This window comes from Tenrec ecaudatus, chromosome 1, assembly GCF_050624435.1.
Source record: "Tenrec ecaudatus isolate mTenEca1 chromosome 1, mTenEca1.hap1, whole genome shotgun sequence".
Lineage (NCBI taxonomy): Eukaryota > Metazoa > Chordata > Mammalia > Afrosoricida > Tenrecidae > Tenrec > Tenrec ecaudatus.
Genome location: NC_134530.1, coordinates 152738557 through 152765222, shown reverse-complemented (window position 1 = coordinate 152765222; position 26666 = coordinate 152738557). Strand labels below are relative to the sequence as shown.

The following is a 26666-nucleotide window of genomic DNA, read 5'->3' as shown; positions in this document are numbered from 1 at the left end:
GCCTAACAGCAACCCAGAGGAGAAAGTGCTGACTGGCCTCGCTAACTGCCCGCCATGGGGGACCTGACGCAGGCAAACAGCTCCGGACCAGCCGCCTCACCCACCTGACCGAGGACGCTTCCTGTGCGGATTGCCCTGCTGTCTTTCACACACGATCCACTCTACATCGTTCCTAACCCTTCATTCCTTCACGGCTTTGCTTCGAGCCCCTGAGAGTCCAGAGTCACCCCTTTCAAAGGTGGGTCAACGTTACCATGAAAAATGCTAGACGCACCATGACGTGGCTGACCCCAGGTAACATATGGAAAAGGTGGGCAAAACGAGCCAAATGCCAACTGCCAGGACAGCTCTCCCTCCCCCCACCTCCACCCCTCCTGGCGTGGCCAAATCCCCACCACCAGCATCGCACACATTCCCCCCACTTCCTTTGAGCTTCTTCCATCTCTTCCACTCCCAGGCCTGGCCCAGTGTGGGTTCCCCGGGGTATCAGATCCCAGTTGCTCCCCTGCCCTACCCCACTCTCCTTCCTTAGATGCTAGACACAGACACGAACACTGGGCTGTGCTGTGAGCATCTCTACCTGGTGTGTCTCCATGGTATCCTGACCCAATTAATTCATCCCAGTCTCCACCCCACCCCCTCCCCTGCCAGTACATACAGGAGGGCTAGTCAAAAACAGTATCACCACGAGGCTTCCAGGTCATACATCCAAACATGTTTATTCCAAAGAAAATATGTTTAATGTCTCTTAGTGGTTTGTGGCTGGCTACAGACAAGGGCTCAGGCTCATTAGCATGCCTCCAAAAAGCAGCAGGTCCAATCAAAACAGTGGCTTCTGAGTGGTTCTGCTGAGCAGTGGAATTCAAGGCAGACGTCAGCTCAGGAGGTTGTGGTAACTCTTTTGGAGTTTTTGAAGGATCCCTATCAAGATCGCAGGGCTGGTTAGGAAGAAATTTTTCAAAAAAACTAAACGTTACAGTGGTGACAAAAGGCCAGGAAGGCTGTATGGAGGAATGTCCCCCCATCACTCCCTGCACCCGCTCGTTCTTCAGAGGGAGCAAGGGCTGGTCCTCAAGAATTTCGTTGGGAAACCTTACCCAGCCCACCCTACGGCCCTGACCTTGCTCCTTCCAATTACTAAACTCAAGCAACATTAACAACGAACGTGACTGAAGTCCCGAAAAGCTGCCCACACTGCCCACACTTCTTGCTACGGTGTAAAAGCCAAGAACAAAGAATTCTTCAGGGAAGGGTTAAAGAGATCCAAACACCGCCTTCAGAGGGAATTAGACCTGGATGGAAGATAGATCTAGAAACAATAGGTGGACATTGTGATGATTTCAATAAAGATGCCTACGGTTTTGTAGCAGTATTTTTTATTTAGATAAACTCCTAGATACACTGGGCTACACACGCAGGCCCAGCTGCTCCTCTTAGCTTTCCAGGTGTTGTTCCTGTCACCGCAATTCAACCGGTCAGCCTCCCGCCCAGCCCAGCTTGAAAGGCGCTACCGGATTCTCCCTCTCTTCCTGCTCCTCTGCACTTTGAGGCGGAGCTACCACTGATGCGTGGTGACCCGCGCACCCAGGGCGTCCAAGGAGCACTGCACTGCATAGAGAGTCCAGTGGCTGATGTGTCAGGAGTCGATCACCAAGACTTTCTTCCGAGGCGCCTCTAGAAAGGCTAAAAGCCTGTAACCTTTGGGGTAGCAGCTGTACCCAAGAGCTGCACAGGATTCGGGGCTCCTGGATCTCACCCATTCTCCCCCTTCTTTACTGTCTCTCTCCTATTTCTTCCACCCCCCAGGCCCGGTTCATAGTAGGTTCTCCCTGATAAGTGAAACTCTCGTGAACAATCCCTTCATCCTGGCCCTCGCTGCCCGCAGCCAAGAAAAGTACGGTCATCTCCAATCCAACTCCAGGTGGACATAATGAACAAACCCCCAGGGAACCCCTCCACCTCCTTTCCCCGCTCACCCACTTAACTGAGACCTGCTCCTGCACCTGGCCTCTCCTCAGGGGCATCGTCCCATTTGTTCAGCCCAGCCAGCCAAAGCCTCCCTGCACATCTTCTAGACGGCATCTCTCACGATTCCCTAAGCATCCAAAGGCTTCCAACCTAGCTGCGTTTCTCCCGGTTAATGCCCTGACTCAGCACCTGGAACACCTGCTGGGGCGGTGGTGAACTGACCGGGCTCTCCCATTTTCACCCACTCCCACCTCAAATAGAGAGAGACAGCGCGTGTACATCTCCCTTTGAGGAATCCCAGTGGGCAGGGAGATAGATAAGAAGAAGCCCTCCATTGTCCTGCTCCCAAAAATTTAGCCTCCGGCCCCACAAGAGGTTTTGTTTGTTGCTCAGGCAAACAACACCAAGTGGAATCTCAGGGGGGCTATCGGACGAAGGTCCAGGTGGCTGCTTCAAGGGCATTTATAGTATGCATTCGTCTTGTAAGTTGACTTCAGACTTGAACTCCTACCAAACCGATAACAAAACTCACTGCCATCGAGTCAATTCCGCCTCACAGCGACCCCCGAGGGTCTCCAAGCCTGTAACTCTTCCCGTGAGCAGAAAGTCGGCTGATGTTGTAGTTAGCAGCCAACCTGTAAACACCGCCCACCCCACCCCGAGCTCTTACAGAAGACCCACTCCATTGGTACGGTGGGCTCTCGTAGATGCTCTTTGCTTTTGCTGCATGCGTAGAAATGTTTGATCATCAATCCATTAATCCAGGGTTTACAGAGACGGTGCCTGTTTCAGAGTAACCCCCCCTGCACGCAGCCTTCTCGCGTGTAACAGAGCGCCCCTCCCTCCTTTGAGCTCCCAGCATGTGACACCTTGACTTCCCCCACAACACCGCGCCCCTGAGCACTCATCACCCACCAGGCTCCCTGCTCTCTTAATGGTTTCACACAACACTGGCTACTTATAAGTATGTCTTCTACTCTTTCCATAGGCTTCCTAGGGACTCCCTCCCTTATCCATTGGTCTGAGCTATACACCAGTGCCTTACACATAAAAGAGCTATATATTCACTGATTGAACTAAATTTAATAGTTTGCATTAAAAAGATGCTCATTTGGGGCATAAGCACCCTACTCTTGATGACTGCTATATTCTGCTTGATCTCATCAAGAAATCAGCTAAGGAGAAAATGGTGGTTATGCAAAAAAAAAAAAAAAAAAAAAACCTCCTAATCGTTAAAGATGCATACTTAAGTATTTGATTGTGTGTGCGTTGTCGAGGCTGGGAGGTTCTTTTTAGTTTTGTGTCTGAAAATCTGTATTCTAAAGCTAAACGCACGTGAACCACCACCTGACAATATCACCCGTGTGTCCATGCTGAGGCCCTCAGAAGCGTGACCTCATTAACATGCTTGACAATGGACGCAGACTCCAGCAGGGTGACCCTTCCTTCCCCAGATAACATATTGTACTTTGAGTACGGGTCATTAAACTCCCGTGTTACAACTTTCAAAACAATGAAAAACCTCTCAGGACCACTGGCTCATGTGCAAATACAAATATGTGTGCCTACACAGGGAGGGACCTCAACTTGAAGTTTTCTGAGATTCGTAACCCCCTTTTCCTCTCACAACAAGCCTACGAGGCAGGCGGGCTGCTGCTGCGCTGAGCTGCCCTCGCGTGGGTCCTAACTCCTGGTGGACACCCTGTTCAACGGAGGGAATGGGAGGCCGCCCTGTCCAGTACCACCCTCAGGGCCTCATCTTCCAGGAATACACAGGGCAACTTTCCACTGTGATCCACGGGATCAGCCCGTGGCTAACATTTGCAAGCAGAGGATCACGCCTTTCTTCCTAGTTTGTCTTAGTCGGGAAGCTCGACTGAACCCTGAAAACAGTGGCCTTGCTGGTACTGGAAGATCGGTGACCTCGCTCCTAGCACGACAGCAGCATGCCCGTCATCACAGTGCAGCAAAGTGACAGATGGCCGGCAGTTAAGGTGCATTTCTCTCATTTTACAGTCAGCCTACCAAGTGGCTTCATTCACGGAGGCTCTGCATGTGCCAGCAACCAGGTAACAACATACTCCCGCCCGGCATTCTTGCTCAATCTTCCGAACAACTTTCTCACATAGGGACTAGGGTCATAAGTGGTTTCCAAATGAAAAACAAACAAACCAACAGAGGCGCTCAATCCCAGACGGGTGAAGTTAGAGGACTAAGCTCTGGCAGGGTGTGTGTGAGCAGAATTAACGAGCGGCTGTGGCGCACTTCGGACCAAACTGCTCCACTTCATTACACACTCAGATTATGGATGCTCTCTCTCGAAGCCGGCTGCATCCCAGAAGACAAGCGTGATGATAACGGCTGAGCACTAATCCTGAACCGTGCACCACGGGGCCCTGTTCTTACAGCCCCTTTGAAATGAAGCTAGCCTGGTACCGCTAATCAGATGAACGGGCTGCATGCTTGCGCTACACACAGGAAATGGGAGAACCAGGGTCCTCTTCGCGGCTGATGCCGTGCCTTTTATTTTTCTAATTGGGTACGTACTTTAGAGGCAGCTAAATGTGTCGACCAATTAATTGTCAAAAGGAGTTGCGTCTAGCATCCCTGTATGCCGCTGTTGTTAGGGGCAAGGGAGTTGACTTCCGCCGCCAGAGAAATGCCTTCTAGGTTTACTACGCTGTGATCTTTACAGTAAGGAGCCCTGGTGGCCCTGTGGGTTAGGGGTTAGACTGCTAACCACAAGGCCGGCAGTTCAAAGCCCAAAGCTTGCTCCAAAGGAGAAGGATGAGGCTGGGTGCTCCTGTAAAGATCTACAGTCTGAGAAATCTTCTATAGCTTCACGATGCGTCAGAATCAACTTCATGGCAGGGGAGGACTTGTTTGATATCATCTTGCTAGTAGGAGGGTGCCCGGCCTATTCTCCCACCAAGCGGCTGGTGGGTTCTACCGGCTACCTTTCAGCACTTAACCACAGTGCCACCAAAGCTCCCTCAGCATTTGTACTTAGTGCCATCGAGTCAATGCTGCCTCCTAGCAACCCCACAGAGCGAGGCAGAACTGCCCCTGTGGGTCCTCAAGGGTGCAACGCTTCACGGGAGTACAAAGCCTCATCTTAATCCCTCGGAACAGCTAGTGGTTCCAAACTGCTGACCTGGCGGTTAGCCGCCCAACACGTAACCACGGCGCCACTAGGACTCCTCCAGGATTTGTACAGCTGTGACATATCCTTTAGCATTTAAACAGACAGGGCGATATACAGAGTGATAGTTTTTTGGAGGAGCACTGTATGCCACGTCGACAGAGCATCCGTCTGAAACGGTCCTCAGCAAGCCACTTCAGAACAACTGAAACGCTATCCTTGCCCACCCCCAAAGTCGCACGCCAGATTTCTCTTCATACTCACTCACTCACTCACTCACTCACTCACTCACTCACTCACTCACTCACTCCTCCCCAAAGAACAGAGTGAATGAGCAGATTGGGGGCAACATAGGGAAGAGGCTGAGTGTGGTTAGCATCCCTTCAACCAGCTGCTTCCGGGACCACATAGTCCTAGTCCCTCCAAGACTAGGCCTCCGAGGTCTGGCTTGGTTAGGAACTAGGTGTGGAAGAGACTATTCTATATCGACTGCTCCTCAAAGCCTAAGTCACTATTATCGGCACCATTAAACTGTACTGAACTTTAAGTGCCAGGCAGTGCATCAACCACTTTACATGCACCATCTCACCAAACCAAGAAACCCCATGACATACTCAGCGATCACAGACAGAAGGTGGAGGCGCAGGACGCGGGTCCAGGTCTCCCTGTCCCTAACCTAGTGCTCTGGATCGTGTGCTCTTCTGCCCACAGAGATGACCTGGGGCAGACAACGGGGAGCTGCGGCGCTGAGACTCGGGCATAACGAATCTTACCTCCCGTCGATGGCACTACCAACTACTTAGCAGATCAATAGCTCTTGTTAAAGGAAAATAATTACTTTACTCGCTGGCACCCGGCAGGATGGGGAGGGACAGTTCTCTGGCGGGGAAGAATACAAATCAGGTTCTTAAGCTGTACCGGTGGCAGAACTCAGCTCTGCCTCCTCCAGAGTCCTGTACAGCAGGCCCTGGAACCCTGTCCAATTAACACCACAGAGGGCTAGTGCTGCAGGCAGGCAGCTCGACCATGAACTGATTAGTACCCAAACCGTGCCAAAGGCTCATTTAAGACATCTGATAGGGGAGGGCGATGGCTTCGTGTGCAAATTAACTGGCCGTTTCTCTCCGTGCTCCAAATTTTCGCCATATACCAATGTCATCACCAACACAAAGTGCCATTTGTCCCCACCCCCGAAGAAATTCCACTCCTTTACAGAAACTCCTTCACGGGCGTTAAGATTTATGCCCTCAGCTTTTATAGCGCGTGGATATGAGAAACATCCATTTAAGCAATCGCGTAGGGCCTTTTGTAAAAGAACAATTGAAAGCACCGTCCATGATATGATCCATTGGCCCTTAAACGAAAAAGTACACAACGATTTTTGGTGCCAAGACAAAGTTTGTCTCTCTGAGAGTTTGTTTTCTTTCTTCAGATGCAAACTGTATAATCAAGTCTCCTTATGCCTTTACTCTTCGAAAAACCCAGAGCAAGTTCAGGGCTGAGACGCAGGAACTAATTCATCCCAGGCGCATTACAATATTTATTCTTTGATATCCTTTTTGCTTTTCGCCCCCTTTGCTCTTGAATTTATTTTTATGTCTTCTGCTTTACACTGTGCTTCCTTTGGCAAGCTAATTTAAACCTCTTTTTTCCCCCCTTCAAAGTAGGACATAAATTCTAAATAAAGGAGGCTTTTTTTTCTTCCTCACTATATACATGTCATGAGCATTTGGGTTGCCACAAATGCTTTGGGACTTGCCAGACCCATGCACATCTTTGCCCGATCTGGATCGGCCACTACACAGGAGAAGAGTCCAATCAGGGTAACCACACTCATCCACCTCCGCGCACCATCCCCAGCAAATGAGGCCAGAGCTACCCAGCAGTTTACCTTAAACTCCACACTCAATGCTTCCCCAAGTGGGCCATATCGCCCCCTGGGGGCTGCTGGAATGACCCAGAGGGGCCGGGAAAGTAATACTTCATCCTGAATTAGGGTCTACAGTACAAACATTTTCAATCGCCAGGGAGGTGCCCAGTGTTTTTGGTTTTTCTTCTGAAAAGGGGGTAGCAGACCAAATAAGTTTGGGAACCCTACACGATAGAGTTTCATATATGAATCTTACCAGTAACTTCCGCTTGCTCTTTCTTGCAATACTAGTTCTCAGAGCTCTGAGGCCTCCTGAGAGAAGTCTGAATTCGGGACAGTCAGGCTGCTAGAGACCCCTACTGAGAGGCCCAGCGAAAACACAGAGAGGATGGGGCTTAGCCGAGCCCTACCTTCTAGGTACTTCTTCCAAGGTGCCAAACGCCAAAGCAAACCCAGTTCAGCCCAAAGCTGACCACCACACCATGTTATTGAGGCTGCTGCCATATGGGACAGGCTAGCCCAGAGGAGTCCTGCCTGAATTTCTGACCCACACGATCTCGAACTATAATAAAACAGTTGCTTTAAAAAAAAAAAAGGTAGGGGGGGGGAGAATACTTATTTAAGAATAGGCAAATGTATAGAGAGCACAGCTTATTAGTGGTTAGCAGGGGCAGGAAGGGGGGGAAAGAAGGAGTCATTGTTTGGGGAGAGTGAGTTTCTGAGCCTGGTAATGGGAACTTTGGCAAGGACTGCGGGTGATTAATGTAACTGCCATCACGAACTTGTCTATCTGGAGAATGTGGGATTGGCAAACGCTGTGTCACATGCGTGCTCCCCCATTGCCAAAAACCAAAGCTCCTTCCCAAGACCAAACATGCTTCCTCGTAAGAAGAAGACAATACGTGGGGCACCTGAACCCCGGGCTATAATTCTCTGGAAGTCATCCCAAGTAGCTCCTGAGCAAAATAAGAAACAAAACCAGCCCAGCACGAAGCACCGTGGCAAATGCTACTATCCAAGAGGGTCACAGCCATATGTCCCGATCCACATGCATTTCTGCAATAAAACCCCTCCACCCTCCCATCAAGATGTCTCTCCAGTCCCTTGACTTTAGGTGGCCTCTGTAATGGCTCTGACCAACAGAGGACACCGGAAGGGACTTGTGAAAAGTCCAGGCATAGCTTTTAACTGGCCTGCCAACTTCCACTTCCTGGCTCTTGGAAGGCAGCCACCAAGCAAGACGTGAGTGAGTGCCCTCGGATCATGCCCCGGAGAGAGGCTCTGAAGGAAAACACACCACATGCAGAGAGAGTGGGCGAGAGAGAGGCGCAGGGGCACCGAGTCATGAGAGTGAGGAGGCCATCTGCGAAGTGACCTGCCAGTCCCCAACTGTCCTGGCTGGCACTGTGTAGATCCGAGATCACTCCAGTTCCTTTCTAAGTTCTGACCCTGATGATAAACTGCACACATATTTACCAGGGCTGTTTTCGGATGGAGACAGTGGCCACACCTCTTCAGGGCTGCTGTGGAGACTAAATCGATAAGGCCCAGAAAGCCTCTAGGCCTCCACTAGGCTTGCGTTAAGCACTCGATAAATGGTCGTTATTCTTCACCTGCCAGGCAGCAAACTGGAGAGTGTTGCGTCACACATGAGAGAGGCGCCAGTTTTGCGAAGAGCTCTTCTGTGACAACACCCCATACGCGACACAGACTAAGACCACCCACGTCAATCGAGGGTTTGGCATGCCGCCCGTCCTCCTGTCGGTCTGGCCACTTCTCAGTGGCCTCAAACAGGCCTGGCTCCAAGCTGCACTTGGTATTGTACCACCCCCCCACCACCCCCGCCGGAATGAACTTACATAGACCCCACATAGAGATAACCACTCGGTGTCAGACTGGGCCCACGGGATTCTGGGTGGACCCTGCAACTGGAGTGGCCCTGCGGACACTGCTGCTGTACTCGTGTCCAGCTCGCCTCCCGAAGACGGTCCAAGCAGCTGCACTGGACGGCGCCATAGGCACGGCGAGGGGGGCGTTCTGAGTGAGGGAAGCAGGAGAAGGAACCCCGAGTTTTTTATGCACATCCGCTCCCAGGAGAGCCAGGCTCACGTGAGCGCCCCTGCGAATAATCTATGAGTGGAACGGGATGGCTTTCTTTGCAAGTCTGGTTTTCCTATGCACATATTTTAACATAATCCATATTTTGGTACTGGCTTACTGACCCACCCAACCGGTAGTTATTGAGTGCCGATTACATGCAAAATGCGGCTTGAGGTCCACAAGGGCTTTATATATTCTGTGACACCAGTCAGGGAGAGGCAAGCCGGTGACATTCCCGGCAATGGCTTTGGGACGACGCCAAAAAGAACGGGAGGCTCACTGAACCTTTCCCACAATTTCACTGCTGTATCTCTCCCCGCTCCCGGGAGACGACAGCCCCCAACCAATCCCTCCCAGTTTAAAAGAGGCCAGGGCCTCCCAGGAGCCCCCCTCCTGTCTTCTGCCGGCCGCGTCTCCCTCCCGGGTATGCTGGGATCAAGGCACCAGTGCTTCCAAGAGGCCCTCAGACAGGAGTGCAGGGAACACTTTCTAAAAAACATAAAATAAAATAAAAACCCCGGCTCTAGCTCAGCCTCGGACGCGCCGGCGGGGGGGGGGTGGGTGGGCAGGAGGGGTTTGTGCCGGGACTTGACAGCCGCACACAATGCACCGAGGATCAGAGCTGCGAAACAAATGCAGCTCCAGAGATGACAACAACCTTCTATCGGGGCTGACAACATCTGCTTTATTTTGAAGGTTGCTAAGGAGAGTTCTAGCTGGGCCAGTATTGTTCCAGTTCAGTACTTCATAGTGAGTGTCTTGTGCGGGGCTCAGACAGGAGGGAGACACGCTGCCAGACAAACCCTGCTCTTTCGCTCTTCAGACAGCGGAGAATCACTCTGCTAACGGGCAGGACTAACACCCCGTGGAGGTCTGCCTTCCAGTTGATTCCGATGCACAGCGGCCCTGTCGGGGGGCAGAGTAGCCCCACAGGTTCCCAAGGCTGCCCTCTGTATACATACCACACCCCCGGCTCCCGTGCAGCAGCTGGTGCGTTCAAACCGCTGACCTTTGCCTTAGCAGTCAAGCACTTAACCACAGTGGCGCCAGGCCTCCCTGACCAATCTGGCTGGCACTGTACCTTCTGCTTCCTCTCTCGTGACTCTTCTTTCTCCTGCTCCCTCTTCCAACTTGCCAACTCCTGAGGCTTGCGGAATACGCAGGGCTCATTACCAGCAAACACTGAACAAGCCACAAACTCAAGGGAACCTTCTGACACAGAGATAAGGATGGGCTAAATGTGATGTAGGGGTCAGAGGGGGAGGATGCTTATCAGGAGACGAAGGAGTAGATTATTTCTTGGCCTGCAGTGATCTGTTTTGAGGTTGCTGTCTCATGCTGTTGAATCATTCAGAATCATTACAGGGCAGAGCTGAACGGCCCGTACGGCTTCCAACCGAGGCTGGAATTTTTACAGGAGCAGAGGCCACAGCCCTCTCCTGTGGGGTGGCTGGTGGGTTTGAGCCGCGGACCTTTAAGTTAGCAGCCAAACACTTAACCACTGTGCCACGGGGGCTCCTTGAGATCTGTTTTATCTCCTAATAACCATGATACGAGGAAGTGGAGTGCGGTGGGAGAATTCTCACCTTCCGTGTGGGAAACCGAAAGGTTGGAATCCCGGGCAACGTGCCCACAAATGACCCACATGTATCTGCCGGGGTGGCCTCCCTGTTTCTATGAGGCTGAACCATTTTCAGTCGAAGATGGCCTAGGAAGAAAGGCCTGGCAATAGGCGCCTACAATTCAACCAATGAAAACCCCGCAGAGCACAGTGGGTGACCGTGGGATGGTGCTGGACCAGGCAGAGTGCCATTCCTTTGTGCATGAGATCACCCCAAGCCCGGGGCTGATGTGACAGCAGCTATCCACACTGCTGAAGGCCTGCATCTGGGCCCCTAACACTCCCAAGGGAAGACAGCGATGAGCTCAAATCAGGGAAGAATTTGCCTGGCAGGCCTGCCCCCGAGCTTTGCAACATGGGAATGGGAAGTGCAGCGCTCCATAAGGCCTGCAATGCCAGCCTTCCTAAGGACTTGCAAAACCAACCCGAAACCAAACTCCGTGCCACTGAGTCAATCCCAACTCCTAACAGTCCTACAGGACAGAGCAGGACTGCTCTTTGGGTTTCTGAGGCTACAAATCCTTAAAGGAATGGAAAACCTCAGCTTGCCCCAGGGGGGTGGCTGGTGGGTTCAAACTGCGGTGACCTTGTGGTTTGCAGCTCCACGCATCACCCACTCCACCAGCCGGGCCTCCTTAATTGCAATAGTCAACAAAATCGGGAAAAGTAGGGGTAGTTTTAGTCCAGAGAACAAGCATCTATAAAAAAAGGAGAGAAAGGACTGGAGGGAAAAGAGTAGGATCTGGCAAGGACCTTCGCGCAGGGGGCACGTTGCTAGGACACAGCTGGCAAGGTGGTCCACGTTTGAGTGCCACCTGGCTCCTGCACCTGTGGAACCGCCCACAGGCGAGAGAGCCCCGAAGGAAGGTGGGAAGGCTCCGGCGGTTAGCTGCTAACTGCAAATAGAGCCATTTGTGAATGCCAGGGCGGCTGGTGGAAATACTGCTTTCCGTTCATGGAAGGAATTCTCTTCCTCTCCGGGCTTTGGAAAAGCACCAGCTCTTGCTAGCGAGCACCTTGGAGTCTCGGAAAGGGAAGGAAGACTGGCAGCTTTCTCCTTCCAACAAAGATCCATTTCACACAGCCATTCAGCTCTGCGCCGACCCCGAAAATTTCTCGACAACTAAAGAAAACCATATCCTCTCAAATGAGGGTATTGAGACAAGTGAGGCCACGGACTCTACACATTTCGCTGGCCTGCCAGATTCTATTTCCACCCGCTGTGCCTCCATCCCCAGCTTGGGACCCAGCCAGGCTGCAGTGTGCAGCACAGCTAGAAAGGATGCCGGAACCATGCATAGCCACACCGCACCCCGGCTTGCAGACAGCCCAGAGGAGGAATAAGCCCAAGCCATTCTCCAAACCACTCACCTAGCCAGGTCACATCTACACCAGTGGGGGCAGACATGGCCTCAGCCACCTTATGCCAGCTCCTGTTGTGCCTGGGTGCCCAGAGTGCCACGTGGCAGAAATAGTAGCCAACGTTCTCCTTGCTGACATCTCGGAGCAGTAAGTGGTAGGAGCGTGGATCCGTGTGACTCAGGGCAATGTGGGAAGAGCTGTGCACCAAGGAGTCCCGGTCCATGCGGGCCAGCACGTGCAGGCCGGGCAGAGTGCTGTCCGGCGTCCTGCTGAAGTACCACGTCACCTCCGGCCGGATGTCGTCCGTCCGATCCGTCGTGATGTTGCAGGACAGGTCCAGTTCCTTTCCCTCAGCCACAGACACGTTCCTGGCAACAATTGTCCTCAGCACTTAAAAATGAAAAACAAACACATCTGGATCATCTGGATTAGGTCTGCCCCCTCCACAGCCCTCCCTTCAGACCAGCAGTTCTCAACCTGTGGGTCGGGACCCCTTTTGGGGTCAAACGGCCCTTTCACAGGGGTTGCCCGATTCATAACAGTAGCAAAATGACAGTGATGAAGTAGCAATGAAAATAATTTTATGGTTGGGGGGGGGATCCCCACATCATGAGGACCTGTATGAAAGGGTGGTGGCATTATGAAGGTTGAGAACCACTGCATTAGACAATCCATTTTGAAATCCTCATTTATGGAATCCAGTCAAAAGGGTTTGAACAGGGTAAGCGCTGGAGCACAAGTTTACTGAAGGACTTCTGGAAACGCTCCCTGTCTCTTCCATAAGAATGGGAACAAGCTCCATCAACAGGTGACCAGATAAACCATCGCGGAACAGTGGCATGCTGCCGGGGCGTCAGAAGAAATGAAGCGCGCATGCGTGGCACAACACGAGTGACGCTTGAAAACGGTACCCTGCACACAGTCAGTCCGACACAAAAGGACAAATGCTGCATGATTCCACTTGTACGACAGACAACCAAAGAAAGGAGATTTCCTAACGGTAATAAATAAATAAGAATGAAGATTAGAGGGTACCAGGGACCGAGGGCAGGAGGAGTGGGGAGTTATTTCATAGCTCCACTTTCTGACTGGGATCATGAAAATATGTGGGGACTAGTATAAGGTGATGGCTGTAGAACACTGTGAAGACAATTAATACCACTAACGTGCACACCTAAAAATCATGAACCTTTCTGTCACATATATCTTACCACACTACAGGAAAAATTAATATGAATACAATAGATCATTTAAATATTAAACAATAGCAGCAAATACATGCCTATCTACTAAATGTCAGGCACGGTTCAACGTGTTTGACAAAGTTTACACCGCGATGAGCTACCTACTAGTATTATCTTGATTTATGCCGATGAAGAAACAAAGCACAGAGAAGCTAAGTAAATGGCTCAAGGCCTGTGGTGGTTACATAATCTGGTGTCAATTTGTGGAGGGGTATAGTCTAGCCTGCCAATCTCGATGACCTCATTGGGAGGCACCACAGAGATAAAAATCTCACTGGAAGCCCGATAGGGACACCCACTCACTCCGTGGGAGACAAGCCCCATGGGGACACACAGATGGAGCCAGAGCTCTGGAGTTGAAGGAGCCACGTGGAGACCCCTGGCAGCGCTAAAATGCTTACACCGCCACTGGATCCACAAGACTTTCCACCCACTGATTTCCCTGCATTTGGCATCATTGCATGGGTTTCATGAGTCTGAAGAGGACTTTATAGAATGGTATCGGGCTTCTGGGCTACTATCGGACTTATGGGCTTGATCTGGACTAGGCTGTGATGTTTTCTCAATATTCAATTGCTCTTGTATGTAAAGCTCTTTCTTACACACATGAGTGTCTATGAATTTGTTTCCCTAGTCAAGCCAGACTAACACAAGGTCATACAGCTAAAATATGGCAGAGTGGGATTCAAATACAGGTGATTTATTCCAGGGACTCTGCTGTCACTATGCCACTCTTGTTGGATAAGAATCTGGTGAGCATCGGAAACCTAAAATGAAACTTTCTCCCCGTAAGGGATATGCGTCGGGTGGTTTTAGACAGACAGCATAGCTGAGTTCTGACCGGTGCATCTTTTCAGCAGGAGGGTAGCAGGTGGGGAGTGAACTGCCTCCTGACATAAGAAGCAAAATCCGCAACAGAAGGGCCAGGAAAGTCTTCCTTACGAGGCAAGGACCCAGACAGTATTCCTTATGAGTCAAGTCTTACAAGATACTGTCCTTGGACCATCGTGTATTCCCGTAGGGCACACCCACCTTAAGAAGATACGCAAAAAGCACATCCTCTGGAACCCCAACATGATGACGGTTTGGGGATTCCCCATGACACTGCCCTCTCTCATTAGTGTGGATAATTAAAAGTAGGCCACCTTTAGATGACCTGGTGGCACAGTCACTTGGCAGATGTGGCTCCAGCATTTCAGCATTCCCTTGCTCTCTTAACACTTTGCTGTCTGTCAACCCCAGTGCCACCGGGCTGCTTCTGACTCAGAGCAATCTGTGTAAGGGTTCCGAGGCTGTGAATCTTTGCAGGAGCAGAAAGCCTCATGAAATCAAAATAACCGCCACCACCACCCTGAGCATCTGTAATCAGAGGAGGAAAAACATTCAATTTGTGGCAATGCTCTGGGAACAATTATTTAGAATGATAAATAACCATTTCCCAGAGAATTCCCATGGGGGCACATCCTGATCTTCCAGCAAGAGCCATTTAGCACCAACTGCTGTCTCCCACAAGCTCACAGGAAAGGTCGATGTCTAGTCCAGAAAAGGCCCAACGCCCAAAGCCCCCAGAGGAAATTACTTTCCTATGAATATTGTCAAAGCCTGACAACATTTCCAGCAGCATTTCAAGCCACGTTCAAGTTCCACCTTGACAGAAGACAGAAAGTGAGGGAGCCTCAGCTCAGAGAAGAACTTAAGAGCTCGCGTTGTAACCTACATCTGACCTCCAAGTTCCTCATCCCCCTCTTCTTGCTCCTTTGGAGGTCAAAGGGATGTGAGGGCATTTTTGAAAGGGGCCAGCATGAAGGTTGCCTGGGTCGGCTGGTCTGGCTGGTCCTAACACGCTGGCCTGGGTCGGAGACCCTGGAATGCTGCTCGAGCCACGCTGTGCCAGCCTGTTGTTAACAGCACCTGTGGGCTTAGTCCAGATTCGTGGTGACCCCAGGCACAAAGGAATCCAACCAATGCGCTCCATTGGATGCACAAGGGTTGCTTTTCAGAAGTAGATTGCCAGGCCTTTCTTCCTAGTCTACACTAGCGTGGCATCTGCACTGAAAGCTGTTCAGCACCACAGCAACACACAAGTCTCCACCGACAGATGACCGATGGCTGTACAGGTGGTGTATTTGGCAAGAAATCAAACTTGGGAGTGGCCCCCAGGGGAGACGAGTGTAGTAGCACTGTCTTCTGGGCTTGCCATCTACTAGAGGCCAGAGAAGGTTCAGGAAGGAGTTGGCTAAGTAAAGAGGTAGTTAACCCACAGCGTGGTTATGGATTATATATATCTGGAGAAAACAGATTCTGAGGTGTTAGAAAAATTGGCGGAGCCCTGGCGGCATAGTGGTCACACATTGGACGGCTAACTGTAGGGTCAGCAGTTCAAAACCACCAGCCTGCTCAGTAGGAGAAAGATGAGGCTTTCTAGTCCCATACAGAGTACAATCTGGGAAGCACACAGGGGCAGTTCTACCCTGCCCTATATGGTTGCCATGAGTCAGAATCGACCTCACAGTAGTGAGTCTGAGGATATCCGACTCCCCTAAACCAAGTACAGCCCTGCAACCCAGCAATGCAGTGCCCGGAAGCGGCCTCTTCCCACGTTGCCTCTGCTAAGCAGGGAGCTCCCTGGCTGGGAAAGCACCTGGAGCACCCTGACCCCGGGCCCGGCTCTGAGCACAGCAGTGCTCAGTAGCATCCTACTCTCCGTAGGATCTCCACGGGTGCTTGTTGAGCTATCCTCAACAATGGCTTCTTTTCCTCCCTCCCTCCCCACCTCCTTCTAAACGGCATTTTATATCTTCTTGATTGTTTCTATAATTGGAGTAAAGATATTTTTCAAAGGGCCAATTCACACTGGTGGCATAATAGGCTACACACTTGAGTTGCTAACCACAGGTCAGCAGTTCAAATCCGCCAGCCTCTCTAAGGGCATAAGAGAGGCTTCCTGTTCTTGTCAAGATGCAAAGTCCCAGAACCTTATGGGGGCAGTAATCCTCTGTCCTATAAGGTCTCTGTAAGTGTGCATGACAGTGATGGGGTGAGCGAGATTTCACAAACGACAGGCAAAGGACCTCCTGAGAATCCACCTGAAAGACCACCCTAGGGTACACGAGCAGTCGTCAAAAAGTCCGTGGAAAAATCCCACTACCTGTGAATGCCATTCCTCCATGAACTTTAGAAGGGCCACTGGGCACACAGGAAAGGGGAGGAGGCTCATGATCAGAGAAGGCTGCGGGATCTGAGCAAGGCACCGCACACAGCCTCAGCAGCTGGGGAGTGGGGGTGGGGGCATGCTGATCCCGGGACTCGGGAAACCCCACCCAGACACCTCCTGAGAGCAGGGGGTGGGCAGCTCCACCCAGAGCCCCTCTGGCCAGCAGGCTTAACTTCACTCCTGCCTCAAAACTATGACCTTTTAGTGGAAGTACTGTCTCAGGATTATAGGCTATGCTGCAGCTCCCGGGGAAAGTAATTAGGATGAAATGTAACCGCAGAACACAACCGTAATCACATAGTGCCCGCAACAAAGGCAGCCCACCCATATACCCAATTCCCCCTCTCCCTCTCCTCCAAAGGAAAGGCTTCCCATGAGGGGCAGGTACCGCTCTTGTCAGAAAAGGAGGAGGGCCCCACGGCCAAGATGAAAAAGAAGAAAATTAGCGTCTACGCCTGGTTCTCTCCTGAAACTCACCTGTCGGCTGGATCACCACGGTGGCGACATCCACCGCTTTTTCTTGAATTTCCTGCCAGGCGCCCTGATCGCTGATCCACTCACTGACGACGCACCGGTAGAGGCCCTGGTCCGCGGACACGGCGCGGGATACGGAGAGGCGGTACACGTCGCTGCCCACGGTGTCCAGGCGCACGTCCCCGCCGTGGCAGCGCTGCTCGTAGCCGGGCCCGGGCCGGAGCCTGCTCTCGTGGGTCAGCGCCAGGACGCTGCGCCGCGCGGCGCCGCGGTGTACCTCCCACAGCACCGACAGGTGCGTGTGCAGCTGCGACGTGCTGGAGGCGGCGCAGCGCAGCTCGAAGGGCTCGGCCTCCCGCAGGCTCAGGGCCGGGGAGGGCTGCGGGCTGGCGCTCACGTGCAGCGCGTCGGCCAGCACTGTGGACGGAAAGCAGAGCGGCTTTAGACGGACGTGACCGTCGGACAAGGACCCGACACTTTCTCGCCTGAGCCACGGCTGATGCGGCCACCACAAACAACTCCGGCCGCCTTCTCTGGTGCAGGCGCCGAGGCGGGTTACTCTCTGGGACGCTATCCTCAAGGCCGGCAGTTCGAAACCCACCAGCTGCTCTCCGGGAGATACACGAGGCTATCTGGTCCTGTAAAGATCCACTCCGCCCTACGGGGTCGCAAGGAGTTGGGAACGACTCAATGGCAGGGGGTTTGGGTGTGTATTTTTTCCCTCCTCCTCATGCCCTGATGGGCTGGCTTTGCTGTTTTGATACGTACATCTTGGAAGCTGACTTCTGACTGCACAAACAAAAGTAAATAAACAAAAAGGCAGCACGCATCAAACCCTGTGGTGCAAACATCTAAGGCTCTGGCTGATGGACAAAAGGTGGGTGGTTCGAGTCTACCCAGAGACCCCTTGAAGGAAAGGCCTAGTGATCCACTTGTGATTCTCACATTTCTACGCCAACACAGAACACGGTGCATCCATGTGAACTCAGGTTGACTATCCCGCCCGGTTCTAACCGGGCGGGGAAAACTCCCTGTTATTTATGCCTTGGGGACATGCCATCCTCAGCCCACTTGCTTCATGCCTCTGTGGCTTATTTTTTTCATCTCCGAAAATAGGACAGCCACTGAATCTCCTCAGGGCTCAAAGTGAGGGTTAAGCATGTTAATAACAAGGGAAAGTACTGACACTTAGAAATGTCAGGCCTTCAGAAATCACTGAGCAATAATGGACAATAATGTGTTAAGACCCAGGGCTACAGTAGGAAGCCTGGAAAACCTAAGCGGCGGCCTTCTGAGACTGTAAGGAGTCCCGGTGGAGCAGTGGGTTAAACATACGGACTGCTAACGTCAAGGTCAGCAGTTCAAACTCATCAGCCACTCCACAGGAGAAAACGGAGGCTGTCTCCTGTTGTCGAGATTGATAGTCTTGGGAACCCTAGGAGCAGTATGAGCTGCCCGTGGCTTAACCTGGGGATACCCAAGAATGACAAGGATGCTCAGGGTATATCCCTGGGATAGGAATGTTCCAGAGAAAGCTGAAACTGACCCTATCAGTTTCTTAGAACCATTGCAAAATGAACACACTGACATCCTAGTATGCACATCAGTTGTGAGTTTGGCTAACACAGCTCAGTTGCTATGGCCACTTCATCCTTCAGGGGATGATTGGATACACAGCTGGAAGACTGGTGAAGCCGAAGGCCAGGAAACCCTGGACCATGTATGGCCCCCGTTAGAGACTGCCTGAGTGGCCAGCCAGTCTCCCTCGGTCACTCATCTGATTTCCTGACCGAAGGAGAACTAATGTATGCTGCCACTTTGCACATGCAAGAGAAGCAGAAAGATGACCAGGGGGAATTTTCCTGCCACCCTCTAACTCTAAGCTGAGAATTTTAAGTCAGACTTCAGGAGAAAGCGCTAATGGATATGTAAGCCGGCAAGTGGCCCTTGAGCAGATCCCATCTGTGTCACCGTAGGGCTGTGCTCTGCAGGACTGAATGGCTAAATTTTTAGAAGTGGATCACCAGGCCTTTCTTCCAAGGTGCCTCGGAGTGCACCTGAACCTCTAGCTTCTCAGTTAGCAGCAGAATGTGTTAACTGCTTGCAACAGCCAGGGACTACAATGAAGATGCCTTATCTCTATTATAAAAATAATACTCTATTCAATTTAAATCCAAGGACTTCATATATGGACATATAAATGTATATGAATCGTTGGAATTTTCTACAGGAATAAGGACTAGGTAATGGAAGAGGCAGAAAGTTTGTCTTTGAATGCCTACATCATGGGAACGGCTGTTATCTCTCCTCATGAATCTAATGAGGAATCAGTGGCTGACTTACAGCATTCACATCTACAAATCATTACCAAAGGAATGAATGGCTGGGTCAACCCCTCTTTTCATATCGTCTACAATCCATCTTCTTCTTCCTCGATCTTTAAATATATTCTCACTCTGACATAAATCCTCTTTGAAACTAGGCGGGTAACTGCATAATTAAGGTATAATAATAAAAATATAATATATTTCTATTTTGTTCACTCTAAGCTAAAATCGTTTGCTCCCCCACTCTTCCCTAATTAGCTGTGTGTGGTTTTCAGCAAGTAATTAACCTATGCTCTCCGATTTCCTCGTGTGCAAATGAAGAGAATGTCCTGCCCTTATCTTCTTCACTCGGTGCAGATAACTGAATGTGTGACCAAATCTAAAAGGACTTGGAAAATGAGGGGGGGGGGGGGAATAGGCAAGATCATTCCTGATACATTAAAAAAGAGAGAAAAAAATCCTACCCGGTTGTCAAATCGATTCTGAGCCCTGGTGACACCTCCACTCCCCACCCCGCCCAGGCATGTCCGCATAGAACGGTGCGCCATCATCTTGCCAATGGCCATCATCTTTTAAAAGGCGTCCCCGGGGCACTGTGGCTAGGTATTGGGCTGCTAACCAAAAGGTCCGTGGTTCAGACCCACCAACCACTCCATGGGAGGAAGATGAAGAGGTGGGCACCCATAAGGACAGACAGTCTCAGAAACCCTATCTGGAAAGGGTTACTATGAGTCAGGATCAACTCAATGGCACTCGGGGGGGGGGGGGGCGGCGGGGGATGAGTTTCTCTTTCAAAACTAGATCCCCAGGCTTTTCTTCAAGAGTATCTCTCGGGGGCAGTGAGGGAGGGACACCTCGAACCTCGAATCTTTTGATAAGTAGCCCAGCCCTTAGCCTTCCATGCCACTTAAGGTATGATTATTTGCACAGCCAGGTCCCGTTTTTCATTCCATCGGAAGCTGACAGTGACTGTACAGTTCTTTTTCTGCATACCACCCCTGGTGAGTTCCTGTATAAACAGGTATGTAAGCCACGAAGGGCACAAGAGGAAGACAGGCGCTGTGAAGTATCTGTGATCCCCGTAAACCTGAACATCATCATCACGACCATCAGCTTCTTCTTGTCACCCACCTTTTCTGAATGCTCACTGTTGCTGGGCTTTGCAGTTCAGCCAGTGCTCACTTCATCCCTGCCGCCTTTAAGGCTGGTACTGTTTTGCAGCCTGGAAGCTGAGGCATAGACAGGTATGTGACTTGCCCATGCCCACACGGTGGACAAGTGGGAGGACCAGCCACTGAAGTGCAGGCAACCTGGCTGCAGAGCTGCGTTCTCTACACCACACCTGCGGACTCCAACTGACTGGCCACAGGATGACTTGGACCAGTTTTCCCCGCAGGGGCTGGGGACACTGGAATGACCCAAGAGGGCTGCAGGAACAGATACATACACTTTAGCCTCGATCATGGTCAGTACAAACGTTTTTCATTGCCACGGGGGTGCTGAGTAATTTTATTTTCCTGAAAAGGGGACGGCAGGCCAAATAAGTTTTGTAGCCCCTGACTTAGATCACACTTTGGTCAAGGAATAAACCTAGCCCAGGTAAGCTGTTATTACTCTACTAGACAGATGATGCCAGAACAGAGCCCCAGAGGCCTGGTCAAAGCCACCTGGAGCCTAGTGGCAGAGGAAGGCCCGACCTCCTACCACAATGACCCCATGCAAGGACTGTACCTTTAACCTGCACCGTGTCCTCATAGTTGCCCTGGACGGTGGCATCCGTGCTGGGGGTCGAACACTTGTAGTAGCCTTGGTCTGAGGGCTGGACGTTCCTCATGTGGAGCTCCACGGCGTCATTGGCCGTCCTCCTCAACAGGATCTCCCCCCTCTGCAGCCGCTCCCGGTAAAGCTGGGCTGGGAAGCCCACCTCCCAGGTGCTCGCCAACTCCACAAAGACATTCCCGGAGGACGAGAAGGTCCAGTCAAAGTTCTGCTCGCTGGGGCCATCATAGTCGCTGACATTGCAAGGGATGACCAGCTCAGTGTCCACCACCCGGACCAGGGTTCCTGTCGGGACTCTCACCACGCGCCCCCGACAAAGAGCTGCAATGACAAGAGATGTTCAGTTACAGAGGGTCTCCTAAGCACCCACGGGACACACTCGTGGCTACTCCCTATTATAGGCACTAGCAGAAGTGACAACATTGAAACTTCTGGGGGAAATGCATCCTACTTGTGTAGGAAGCGGAGAGCTTTGCCGCCAGTATTTCCAATACCAGCAGGATCGCCCCTGGTGGATAGGTTTCAGCAGAGCTTCCAGACCGAGGCGGACTAGGCAGAAAGATCGGGCCATCTACTTCCAAAACCGAGCCTGGGAAAACCTTCTGGCTAACAATAGCATCTAGTCTGACACCGTGCTGGAAGATGAGTCCAGGCTGGAAGGGACTGAGACTCCGCAGTGGCCACAGTGGACGTACAGCAACAATCACGAACATGACACAGGGCCAGACCACATTGTGCACAGTGGCACGTGGGGCTGCCATGAACCAGAGCCTAATGGATGGCAACGACCAGCAGCAGCACCTGAGTCTAAGAAGAGTGGGGTGGAGAATTTCTTAGAACTACAAGCCGGGGGGGGGGGGGGTGGCACTGCAATGACTGTCTCTCATGCAACCAGTTTCTCAGGACTGACGGGGAAGAAGCAAGGAGTTGAAAGCAGGGGAACTCGGGCTGACATAGCATCTCCCCTTCGGTTACTACATATCATTACCACTCAACGTGACGTAGCAATATCTTACTTTTCGCGTAAAAGAGGACACTGCTAATCAAGTATTTACATTTCGCCCCACCCTATCTATATCCCTCGAGCCCATTCCCGGGGGCTGCCGGGGCTTCATTCACAATGATGGATGCCAATTTTTTAATCCTTGAGCAGGCCGCTGATAAAATGATTTAACTCCAGTTATCTGACATTCCCTATAAATTAATTTTAAAATACGACGACTCTACCAAGTATTAATTTTCTATTTTCTGGCTCATTTCCTTCTCTCTAGTCTTTCCCCTGATCTACATTCCCAATGAGATGCACAAAGACAGCGAGTGCCCAGTCTGGCTGGTTGCTGGGCGTTGTTAGGAATGCACTGGCTTGCTGCTGTGGCCACTGGGAAAGAGCGTGGTGGACAGAGCCAAGTGCCCTGACAGGGCCTGCCAGAGGCACCCACGTCACAGGGCCCTTAGGGACTGCCACCTGAGAGTTTTGCCTTTTAAGAAGTCTTCATTGTAATGAACTTCAACGTAAATTTTATCAGGCATTTGCTCCCTGAATGTAACACTTTAATTCAGATCAAATAAGCTGGTCTCTTTCAGGATCACTCTATGAACAGAAGTCACAAGACACACGAGGCAATGCAAGAGCTTGGGGTCCAGGAGACTGAAGTTTAAATCTGAGAGATAGCTCACAGCTCTGGTTTCCCTCTCTATAAAACGGAGCAGCAAGGAGGCCAATGGGATGCCTGGCTGAGACTGCCATGTAGTGACGGCCTAGTAACATGGGGATTTCTGCCGTTTATTTCCAAGTTTGTGTTTTTTAACCATTGTTGTTTGTTCCCGGCATAACCCATGGTTTCCAAACTCTGCGTTGCCACTCTTCAGTGGATTGTGAATGAAATGTGCATGTTTTTTTACCTGTGTTGTTCATAAATAGAAAATATTACAATAACTGTAATTTTACAGTTTGGGGCTTGTTGTTCTTCAGTGCCACCAGGTCTGTGATAGGTTTATAGTGCCAACCTGGCCAGTAGGAACAGATGGGATTAACCAGGTCACAGCTTGATAGGAGGGTGAAGCGATAAATGGCTCTGAAAGGCCCACCCCCCTCTCTTGCTCTCTGGTGATCAGGGTGTCTGGCGTGTGCAGGCTGCTGCTGTAGCTAGCTCGCTGCCTCAACCTGTGATCTACAGTACCTGTGAGCCATGTCAACCCATGGATCATGTCACTAGAGCTTGAGGCTCCCTCAAGACCTGCTCTGCTGCACAGCTGGTACATACATCTCTTGAGCTTGAGGCTGGTGGAATCTGTCCCCTGCATTGCTTGCGTTTGATATCCCAAACTGCTCTGCTAAGCTCCCAAGTTACTGAGTGCTGGTGTCCCACCCTGCCGCTTGCTCCCTGTGGGCAGACTCTGCCTGCCTTGCCCCAAGGAGGACTCTGCTGGCTGCTTCCTTGACCCTAGACCCAGCAGCCCACGTGAGTGAAAGGACTTCCAGTATATTCACTGTTCCACGGAAGTGAGCTGGAGATGAACTATACCCTCTGTACTGCTGTGTGGACCAATTAGCTGTTATATTCCTCTCACTGTATAAACACACACACACACACATCATATACACTTGAGTATAAGACGACCTGAATATCAGCCAAGGCCCCTGATTTTACCACAAAAACCACATGGTTTCATTTCTCTAGAGAACCCTGCCTAATACAAGGTCGATGTGGACTCCCAGCGACCCGATGTGCAGCACAGCAACCCAGTGCCTGTCCCTGCGTCAACCTCACACGGTTCAGTTTAAGTCCACGGTAGCAGCCACTGTGCCAGTCCATCTTGTTGAACCGGTTTCCCTCTTTTCCAATGCCCCTCTACTTCACCAAGCAGGATCTTTCTCCAGGGACTGGTCTCTCCTGACAACGCGTCCAAGGTCCGTGAGACAAAGCCAAGCTAATTTGCTTCTGAGGAGCATTTTGGTGGGACTCCTTCTAAGAGAGATTTGCTTGTTCTTCTGGCAATCGGGGGCACATTCAATATTCTTTGCCAATACCAACACCATAATTCAAATGACATTGGACTTAACAGGAGGCAAATACTGTTTCATTATTTGGAGTCAAGAGTTAGGTAAACGAAATTATGTGTGTGCTTAATTATGGTTAAAATATATTTCTTGATTTGGGTCAGGGTCCAAAAGAAGTTGAGGAGCATTCCTCTTCTCACTCCACCCCTACCCCCACCCCCTCCTGCCCACTGTCAGTTACTTGGAAAAGGAGAAGAGGAAACAGCCATATTAGAGAAATTGGTCATGGGGACACAATGGGGTCTCAGTAGGTGCCACCTGGCTTCTCTGCCAGCCTAGCTGGAGGCAGATCCAGAATTGATCTCCAGTCCCAGGAAAAGCTTCTGGACCCTAAATCACTCTCCTTAGAAATAAAATAAAGTTACAGGTACTGGTCATGCAGAACAGCTACGAATCACATTTCTTCTTAGGTAGAATGGCCAAACACTCCAAACAGCGGGAGTGTGGGAGCCCGCTACTACCGAGTGTCTAGGGCAGGTCAGTGCCTACAGGATGATGTTCCAGCCCCTCACCCACCAGTGGCAGGAAACACAGCCTCTACACGGCTTCCTTTCCTTCGGGGCAACTGCTTTCAGATGGGGCTGACCCTTCAGCCCCAGTTCTAGGATAGCCACCAGGCCCCAAACAAGGTAATCAAAATTCTCTTCGCTCCCAAGGTTTCGAGGAAGATTTCTCTCGCTTTGGAAACGGTTGCTATGAAAGAGGTTGACCCCAAAGCTATATGGATAGAAAAACTTCCACAGCGTGTGTGGAAGCCCCCGGAGTGGAAGAGGCGGGGCCAGCACCCAGAGATGTGCATGGACCATGTGCTGGCAGCCCTGGAGTCACCTCTTTTGCATCGTTCCACATGCACACATATACAGACCCCCACGCGCACACACGTGCATTGTCTGCGATGCCACTCACCCTCACCTATGTTTTCATCGAGCTAGCTTCTGTCACTGGCAGCTCAAAGGATAGGACACCATGCCTGACCACTAGCAGGGACCGACTTCCTGTGGCCGTTAGCAGCGCAGTGTGAAATGGAAATCAGTGATCTTTTTTAATTTCTCCCTTTTTTACATTTTAGAGACAACCAGGCAATTCTGAATCTCCCAAAGGGATTTTTCACCGTGGCGGAGACAACAAAAGCTGGCGCTGTACCTCTCGGTGCCTCCGCTTGCTCGCCTGTGACACGGAAGCCCCGCGATGAGCTAATGCAGTTAGTGTATTCGAGATAGTGCCCAGAGCATGCGAAGAAGGCAAACTGCGTCCAGAATAGGCCTGATCCATTCTCACTCAGCGAATTTCCTCGGCAAGGCTAAGAAAGACTTCCTTAATATGTTAGTCCTTGGATTCCTGTCCCTTGTCAAGACGTGGGCTGGGTGGACAACCTGGCTCCGGGGTCTCCTGTGTTTGTTCGGAGGACCCGGAGCACTTCAGCTCCTTGCTGTGTCTCTCTAGTCCTTCCAGGACAAGCTTGCCAAATTGATGTTTTCAACACACAAATCACGTCACTTCATTGATCAAAAAGCCTTTAATGGCTCCTTATCATTCACAGGAGAAAATCGATACTCCCACTGGCAGATCTCACCACCCCCACTGCTAGCAGACTGGCTCAAGCCTCACCTGGATCAGTACAAACAGCTTCCTAACTGGTCTCCGGGTGGCCAGGCTTGTTCCTCTTCGAGATAGGGCAGTGATCTTAGACACTGTCACTCTGCTCAGAACTCTCCCATCACTTCCATCTCACTCAGATTAAAAGGCAAAAGCCTTCTGGTGGCCTTCCAGGCTCCCCGGGGTCAGAGGCCCCCTGCACTTCGCAGGCTCCATCTCCTGCACCTCTTTCATGGCGTCCCTCCACTTTACCCGAGCCACGCTGCCTCTTGGATGTGGCCTTGAGCAAGTCAGACCCGCTCCAGCCTTTGCACCCGTCCCCAGTCCAGGAAGCGCTCAGAGACGGACTCCGCTGCCTCCAGCAGCCCCAGAACTTCACTCCGATGTCACTGTCCTAGGGAGTCCTCCCTCCCGGCCATAAACTGTCAACCTCATACCCGTACTCCTACCAAATCTTGTTACAATCGATCACTAAGACACTAAGTGTGTGTGCGTGCGTGTGCATTGATAGACTTCATATAGTATTCGTGGTCTGTCTCTTCCTCCTAGAATTTAATAGCTCCATAAGAGAAATGACTTTGTCTGGTGTGGGCATTGTTGAAGGCCAGTGTCTAGAACTGGATCGGGACACAGTTTCCGTGTACAACCGTGCTCCGCAGTTTTCAATGGCTGATGGCTTTGTAGTCGATCCCTTTCTACTGAGGCTCCTCTGGATGGCCCCCGACCTCCAACCTTATAGTCAAGCACACGACGATTTGTACCACCCAGAAATTCCCTTGTGCACAGTCGTTGTTCAATGAATGTTGGCTGACTAAATGGCAAACAAGGTGCCCATGGAGATGGGGAAAGACGATCAAAGGCGTAAAGACTTGAACGGTTAAAACGGTGTCAGTCGAGTCCCACCCTCT

At 51.2% G+C, this 26666-nt stretch overlaps 1 protein-coding gene across 1 annotated transcript in view; it reads right to left on the bottom strand.

The window, feature by feature from the left end:
- PTGFRN (prostaglandin F2 receptor inhibitor) overlaps window positions 1-26666 on the bottom strand; it is a 105732-nt gene that overhangs the window by 39470 nt on the left and 39596 nt on the right. Inside the window, exons 2-4 of the mRNA XM_075559950.1 lie at window positions 21054-21422; window positions 16999-17412; window positions 12073-12453 (exon numbers count right to left, since the gene is read on the bottom strand). Of these exons, the coding sequence (XP_075416065.1) occupies window positions 12073-12453; window positions 16999-17412; window positions 21054-21422 (1164 nt within the window). The remainder of the gene's footprint in view (window positions 1-12072; window positions 12454-16998; window positions 17413-21053; window positions 21423-26666) is intronic.